We start from the raw sequence: 8,634 nt of genomic DNA on the forward strand, positions 1-8,634 counted from the left end.
GTTTCATTCATTTTACTTTTTTACTTTAAGTAAGTTCTTCATTTTCCCTTCTCTGATTTCAGAATATTAAATATGTAAGTATAATTATGTTGAGTTTACTTGGTTCAAAATAAAGTAAAATTCTACTGATGAACACTTTAGTGTTTCAGAGATACTGATATAAAATACTTTATGGACATTGTATGTTCGTCATTGGTGGGTTTGTGTGTGTGTTATGCTTAAATAGATTCTTTTTTTTTAATAGTTTATTTTTATGAATATTGATTGGTGTTTCACTTGTATGTATGCCTGTATAAGGATATCCGATTCCGCTGTTGCTAGAGTTAACAGACAGTTGCATACTATCATACGGGTGCTGGGAATTGAACCTCTCCTCTGGAAGAGCAGCCAATGTTCTTAACCACAGAACCATTTCTCCATCCCACTTAAATAGGTTCTTTAGCATTCTAAAATGTTGACAGAGATTTGGGTCCAGTTTGGCTGTCAATTTTTAGTAGAGAGAGAAAGAATTTCTATTTTTTCTTTTCCTTCTAGAGTATTTGTTTTCAAATGACATCTTATAAAGTGCTTTTTACAGGTAGTTATGACAAAGTATGTTGCTTGTTCCCTTTCAGGTGGACCTTCCCCTTGGCCTGCCTTTTTATAAGTGGATGCTGAGGCAGGAAACTTCACTGACATCTCATGATTTATTTGATATTGATCCTGTTGTAGCCAGATCAGTATATCACCTAGAAGATATTGTTAGACAGAAGAAAAGACTGGAGCAGGACAAATCCCAGGTAGGTCTAGATGAGATGTCAGAGGGTACAGTAAGTTCTTATTCTTCTACAATCATGAGCTTCTTAAGTGGTTTGTATTTGACCTGGTTAATACTTAATTTTTTAGTTAAAAAATTATTTCTCTTTTATGGGTGTTTTGTCTGCATGTATGTTTGTGTACAACTTTCATGTGGTGCCCTCCAAAGCCAGAAGAAGACATCAGATTTCCCTTGCATTTGCCTGCTGCCACATGGACCTAGGAATTGAACCTAGGCCCTCTGAAAGATCAACAAGTGCTCTTAAGCACTGAGCCATCTCTCTATCCCAGCAATATTTCATTTTAATAGACATGTTTAATATATCTTTTAAACTAAGAGAAGCACGATTTCTCAGTGTCCCCTCTTTGATCTCTAATAACAGCAAGTGGACATCTTGATTTCCAAATTAAATATTCTATCTTAAATTGTAGATAATCAGATATCTTCTCAGTAATTCTTCAGAAAAGTACTTCTCTATTTCTCTGTCTCCTTCTTCCTCTTCACCACAGATTGTGTTTGCATTGTGAATTTATACTACTACACCTAGCTTGGAAATAGTTCTTAATGGTTGTTGCCAAGCTGTAGTTATACAGTTCAAATGTATAGCATTTAAAACTAGCATGTATGAATTGCTAGACTCACTATCCAACATTATTAATCTAGAAAAGTTCATGGATGCCTACTCTTTGAGGGTTTTTCTTTCATCTGTCAGATAATGTGGAGCTACATATCATTACTGTCTTTTCAAATGTGTGTTACCATCTCTTTAGGCTCAATCTGTGATTATATGCATATGGGTATTAGATAGCAACTCACTTTATAATTTATTTATATTTATGTGTATATATGACTATATGTAAGTTGGTATACTGCCTGAGTGCCTGGTGTCTAAAGAGGCCAGAAGAGAGCATCAGGTCTCCTATAACTGTTACAGATGACTATGTAATCTGGGAGTTGGGATAACTTTAGTCTGTGACAGGCTGTTTAGTGACAAGTTGGCTTTATTTTTTAAAAACTTGTGTACAAAATCATAGGTTTCTTAAGAATTTTCCATATGCATCATTGTACTTTGCACATTTTTTTTCCCTCATCACTTCCCCCCACTCCATTAACTTTCTTCCCCCAAGGTAGTGCCCTTTCTGCTGTCATGTTTTATGTATCTGTATAGGCAGGTGTGCAAATGTTCTGTCTAGAGAGCCCATAAAACAAACCGTTAGTATTTCCTATGTCCCTCTCCCCCATATGCTCATATCCTCCATAATCCCATCTGCTTTTCTGAAGGACAATTTGAGAGCTTCCTAATAATTGACATTAACTAAATGCCTCCATTTTCAGGACTTAAATTTTTTGTGTTATTGATCTTTAATGATTAAAAAAAAGCATTTTATGTAGCATATAAACAATCCTCTGGGTTTGATAGGGCTTGGCTCAGCTTTCTTAGAAGGCAGTACAAAGGTGTGCTTTACGTATGAGCCTTACAGGGGATGGGAAAAGTTTATTGCCATTACTAGGTAGTACACAGTCTATAATTTTCCAAATTATATACACTCTTAGGTATACAGTTAGGTTCATCGATGCTGGCCTAGAATTAAAGGTTAATAAAAATGCATAAGGACTTTCTCTAATATGTGATATGAATGTGTTTACAAGGAGCAACTACTCAGTATGGAATATACTCCAGCAATCTTGTTTCTCTCCACAAACATAATTGTGTTCTGAGGTATTATAATGATTTCTTTGTGACTCCAGTAACTTTTAATATGTAAAATATGACAAAAAAAATCTCTTTAACTAGAAACTAAAGTAACCATCAGTTGTTTATAGGATTATGTTTTATTTTTGTAAAAACAATATAATTTTGTATGAATTTTGTGCTCTTCTCCCTCCATTAAAAGACCAAAGAAAGTCTGCAGTATGCGTTGGAAACTCTTACAATGAATGGCTGCTCTGTGGAAGATCTGGGATTGGACTTTACACTGCCGGGGTTTCCCAACATTGAACTGAAGAAAGGAGGGGGAAGGATATACCAGTCACTATCCATAATTTAGAGGAATACCTGAGAGTATGTGGTGTCTGTTTTCTATGGGCCAGGAGCCATAGGAATTTATCTGCTGTGTTTTTATGAGGAGGATTTAGGTTGGTAGAACTTGGTCATTTAGCTCTGCCTATGTGGACCTTTGCTAAAGACTTTGCACATCCCTGGGACCACTCTTGGAGGCCCCTTTCAGCCTTTGTAAGCTTCTGTGCATTTTGTAGAGAACACACAAATATATTGTGCCAAAACAACAACAAGAAACCCTAAGAAGTTAACTTTCTCCACACTTTGAAAATACACAAAAATTCTAAGCATAGGAGATGAGACCTGTGGGAAGACACATGGACTTTGTGGATCACTGAAAGACAATCTTCTACCCAGTCTCATAACCTGTTATCAAAAACTGCATGTTGAGTAGGTCTATTTTAGGATGACCCTCAACATTGTGAGCTCTGTCTGCTATTCACCTCAAGGGTGACTTGGAAAAGTAACCTTAAATTTTATCTTTTGTTGCTTCAAAGGACACAGTGTATTTCCTTAGCTGCTGATCACACATGAAGGCTTCATCATGATAGTGCAGCATTGCATAAATGCCCTTTATCTTCTCTCAGACTGGGAGGAACTCTAAGGCTGGAAGGTGCACTTTGCATCCCTTTACTCTGCAGAAAACATGTTTGTGTAAAAACAGTTCTCTCTCAGTACCTCACGTAAGCTTATGTAGACCCAATCTTTTAAGCTTGATTGAATACCATGCATTACACATTTTTCTCCTATAAGAGAGAGCAGGCATCACTTGTTTGAACAGCATTTCTGCTCTTGTTTTAGGCCAGATGCCTTGGCAGAATTGTTTTTTAAAACACCAACATAGGCACACATATGCACACTTTGTTTGTTGTGATCACTACAAAGTGCATTTACAGCTGTAGACTTAAGGTTGCTAAATGTAGGAGAAGCTATTTCTTATTGCATGAAAAAGTTAAAAGCTATATCTTTTCATTACCATTGTTTAAAAACTTTGCTTGGATTCCTGATATGGGCTAAAAAAGAACATTGGATTCAGGCTAGAATACTCACTTTGAAACCTTGACCTTTCTTAAAATATTGTGTGGGACTTTAGAGCCTCTGAAAAACTTCAGCTCTGGTTTCTTTGTTTTCTTTAAAAGGAGGTAGTATCCAAGATCCTCAGCTTTAAGAGCAGTTCTTTGACTCAAGTAGTTCCTTTTAATAGCTAATCAGACTATCTTGCTGTATTACCTGTTTCTTGCACTGTTCTTGGGAAGCTGCTTTTCCATCTTACTAACAAGTAATGTGCAAACATTCATCCATACCTTTGCTTTTCTAAAAGTACTTTATAATTGTTTTAAAATAGTTGTTAGTAGTCAAGTGTCTGTACTGGCCTGCTCTTTGGGTTCTGACATGATATGCCCTCAGCTGCAGCCACTAACAATACCACCTGTGCACATTCACCATGCTCCCTTTTAAAAGGGCCCTGCCCACCTCCTATCCCCTCTGCCCACTTCCCCTTGTCCCCAGGGTCCAGTCTCTGTCCCCTTCTCTGCCCCCTCTCTCGTTTTCCAATAAACCTCCTTTGTGAGTCCTGTTGTATGGTGTGACTTCAAGTTGATTTTTAAATTACAGCAATAGTAATACTTTTGTCTTAATCTGAATATTTTGTGTACCAGTAAATTAAACAGGGCTACTAGGGACTGAGTACATTTAGAGATGCTTTTTCTTACTCTCAGATTTTGTTGTCTTGCATGTCCAAGCTGTATTTGCTTAAAGATACACACACTGCAGAGGATGGTTCTCAGAACTTCACAGGATTTAAAAAAAAGTCAACACTCCACATTAAAAATATGGCTGGTTGCTAATTAAAGGGTCTTGAAATGTTACTCTTTAATTCCAGTAACATTTTAACCTCTTCATTGTCTTTGGCTTTTGGTAAGACAATGTGATTCTCTTCTGGTGTGAGGGTTTTCTATGAATGAAGTTTTACAACAGTGTAGAAATGTATGTGGCAGTTTTGACACTGTCTTACAGGTCAATCCCCAAAATAGAAGTTTACCTGCCTGACCTTTTACTGATGTGGTTTTCTTTGAGATAGTCTGGAGATGTAATAACTGTGTTTGTGTGGTTTCTCTGTGTCCTTGCTGTCCTAGAACTCACTCTGTGGACCAGCCTGCTGCCCTTGAACTCAGAGGATATGCCTGCCTCTGCCTCCCCAGTGCTGTGATTAAAGAAGTGCTCAACCTCCACCTGGCTTAACAACATTTTTTTAGTTTTAGTTTTTAAAGTGATTCCAGAAGGTCATTTACTATTACATATTAAATAGTAAGTAGATTTGGAACTTTGTGGAATTTTAAAAATGGCTTCTTTTTGCAGTTGGTGATATTCTGGGCACTAAACGAAGGTGTTTCTAGGCAGTTTGACTCGCTCAGAGATGGATTTGAATCCGTTTTCCCACTCAGTCATCTTCAGTACTTCTACCCAGAAGAAGTGAGTAGCTCACATCTATCTAAAAGACACAAATCATTTCTATCTGTGTAAATCATAGCAGGATAGTTTACCTTATTGCTTCAAATCTTTATTTACTATTCTACAACATTTTGGAGTAAGAGAGTGGAGTTCAGGGAAGGCCAAAGAGATTTTCTGATTAAGAAAGTTTGTTCAATATGGATGTTGGGGGTGGTATAGGATCCTTGTGTGAAAGTAAATTGTAGCATCAGCATTCTAGCCCAAACCACCATGCTGCTCAGTGTGAAAGGGACTTGGGGTAGCACTCTACAGTCTATGTTCCTGGACAGTCACCAGGTATGTGGGTGTTTCTTTGCTAATTCTTTATCCTTATTTCATCTCAAAGCTGGATCAGCTCCTGTGCGGCAGTAAAGCAGACACTTGGGATGCAAAGACATTGATGGAATGCTGCAGGCCTGATCATGGGTATACTCATGACAGGTAAGTATGGGCTCTGAAGTTTTTCAGTTCATAGTTAGGGATTTAGAGGAGGAGGGGTCAACTCATCAAAGTTTATGGGACATTTTTCCTAGACTAGCATATTGTTAAAGTTGTTCCATTTGGATTTCAGCTATTACAACAAAATAAACTTTTAAAGTGTTGCAATGAGAATTCATATGTAACCATATCTTAAAATAGATGTCATTATTAATGATTATAAGTGAGGCGTGGTATATTGACGTAGTATTTTAACACAAAATAATTCTGTTCTACTTCTTGTTTTAGTCGGGCTGTGAAGTTCTTGTTTGAGATTCTCAGTAGTTTTGATAATGAACAGCAGAGGTTATTTCTCCAGTTTGTGACTGGTAGCCCACGATTGCCGGTTGGAGGTGGGTAGTATTTGTGCTTAGTTTTTATTCTAACTGTGAGCGAATCATCCATTACTGGGGGTACAGTGTCTCTTAGTTACTACAATACCATTATGTTCCTAAGCTGCTTAGGAATATGTGAAGAGACTGCTTTAAACATACACAGTCACTAATATATAAGAATGTTGCTTAGGTAAATTTGCAAACACTGTAGAATTTTTAAATTCTTAGTTGACTTAATCAAGAATAGATTCTAAAAATTAAGTTGAATGAGTCTGCTTTGCTTGTTTGGATATTTTAATTTTTATTTTGTATATGGAATGCTTTGCTTGTCATGTTTGTCTGAGGCCAGAAGAGGGCGTTGGATCCTTCTTGGGCTGGAGTTACAGATGCCTGTCAGCCACCCTGTAGGTGCTGGCAATTGAGCCTGGGGCATCTGGAAGAGTGGCCAATGCTCTTAGTCAGTGAGACATCATTAGCTAAGAGAGAGGAGTACTTTGTTTGGCAGTTTAACACTACAATAAATCAGTGATGTGTCTTGTGATAGTAATGATATTTTTTAAAATGAACCAAATTTCTTGAACTCTTTTCTCTTAATTAGGGTTCCGGGAGTTTAAATCCACCTCTGACAATTGTGCGGAAGACATTTGAATCAACAGAAAACCCAGATGACTTCTTACCCTCTGTAATGACTTGTGTGAACTATCTTAAGTTGCCGGACTATTCGAGCATTGAGATAATGCGTGACAAACTGTTGATAGCAGCAAGAGAAGGCCAACAGTCGTTCCATCTTTTCCTGATCACAACAAGAAATCAGTGTCTGCCTATTACAGCAAAAGAAAACAAATCATGATTTCTTTTCTATGTGTCAACTGAGTCAAGGAAACATGTTCCTCCTTCTTGTTGTAGGAAAGTGGCTTGCAGATTATAATTCATAATGGCCCCGTGGACTTCAGTGATCAGGCCCTAAAGCGTTGTTGTGATGAGGTTTCTTTAGCAAGTTCTTGTTTAAATTATCATTTATTTGATGAGTGAAGTTTTTAACTTGCTTTGCTGTGTGAAATTTCAAAGGGATGTTTTTTTTCAGGCTGGAACAATAAATGTCGGCTGTGCAGTTTAATTCTGGGCTGTGTGTATCCATCTAGCTAAGTTTGCAGTATGTTTCTTCCAAAGACAACTCTTGTACATAAGTACAGACATTAAACTCATGTGTATTTGACAACTCTAGTCTAGTAGATGGGTTCTGTGTGTTTTCCACCTCTAATTTTCTTTTGTTGCCTGTGCAGTTCACAGGTTTTGTTTTGTTTTGTCTTTGTTTTGTTTTTAAATAATACAACATGAACAGTTAAGACATTTTCATTAGCCCTGAGCCTTGCCATTCTGGTTCTTTCAAATTAAGATAAAATTTAGAATTCATTGAATTGAAATATATTCTCAATATAATTCAGCCTTTGTAACTACTAGGTAGGTAGGCTTTTCTTATAGCTTAGTTTTAATATAGTTACAGAGCACTCCTGGCTTTTTGCCAAGTGATACACTAGGTCTGTTTACATGGCATTCCCATCATCCTCAGCTAAAGGAGGAAGGAAAGCGTATTCATTTTTCTGTGTAGGTTAAAAGGTCCACAGCTTGAGCTGGCCAGTATTTATCCTGTGGCCAGACCATTTTAAATTGATGTAAAGTTTTAGATTAATTACTTTTCATTCCATATTGGAGTTCAAAAGATTTTTTTTTTCCCCCTTCCCTTACTCCTGTTTTAAGTTTCTGTTGTCTTTGTCTCACTCTCTCGTCTTCTCCCAGTTAATTGCGGACAAACCGTTCAGCCTTTGTCTCCACACAGATCAAAGCACCTGTAAACAATGCTGTCCATTTGTTTGTGTGCTCATTTCTCAGATCTGCAATAATCCTTCAGGTTAATGTTTTTACCTAAAAATAAAATAAGTTTGCTTCACCGTTTTTGTTTATAGTTCTGTGCTGTACACATGCCCACCTGTCTAAGATAAGCAGTATGGTTACATTTCAGTTCAAGTAAGTTGTGTGGCCACAAGTCCAGCCATGGTGGGTCTTACAGCTTCTTGAACATACAATGTGGAAAGAAAATGGGAACTGATCTGTATCTTTTGTAAGGCTCAAATGAAGACTAAAAAATTTGAACTCTGCCTTCATCTCCTTCAAAGTGAGATGCACCTTTTTTTTTTTTTTTAACTGAACTTTTGAAGAAACTACTGTGCTCTCTTGACATAGAGCCACCTCCTTTATCCCATTGCCCCAAGGGAAGGTAGTAGCTTAGTTTACTACTGTAACTCATTCTTACACTGACCTTGCCTTATGTGGAAACATCCCCTGCTGTCAGAAATCTCTTGACAGTTTGCCCAGTCAGTGTGGAGGAGTTGGGGCCAGGAAGTCTCTGCTCACAGAGGCTTGCAAATGAGCAATGTTACCTGGAGAGGGGGAAGGAGTTGGGTTCTGCAGCTTCAGCC

At 37.5% G+C, this 8,634-nt stretch overlaps 1 protein-coding gene across 1 annotated transcript in view; it reads left to right on the forward strand.

Annotated features, from left to right (window-relative positions):
- LOC127226263 (E3 ubiquitin-protein ligase TRIP12-like) overlaps positions 1-8,106 on the forward strand; it is a 94,697-nt gene extending 86,591 nt beyond the window's left edge. The window contains 7 exon segments of the mRNA XM_051190172.1: positions 615-779; positions 2,692-2,808; positions 2,811-2,858; positions 5,214-5,327; positions 5,692-5,786; positions 6,072-6,179; positions 6,767-8,106. Coding sequence (XP_051046129.1) covers positions 615-779; positions 2,692-2,808; positions 2,811-2,858; positions 5,214-5,327; positions 5,692-5,786; positions 6,072-6,179; positions 6,767-7,007 — 888 coding nt within the window. The 3' untranslated portion in view covers positions 7,008-8,106.
- Positions 8,107-8,634: the final 528 nt, after the last annotated feature.

The sequence above is a fragment of the Phodopus roborovskii genome, unplaced genomic scaffold (genome assembly GCF_943737965.1).
Source record: "Phodopus roborovskii unplaced genomic scaffold, PHOROB, whole genome shotgun sequence".
NCBI classification, from domain to species: Eukaryota; Metazoa; Chordata; class Mammalia; order Rodentia; family Cricetidae; genus Phodopus; species Phodopus roborovskii.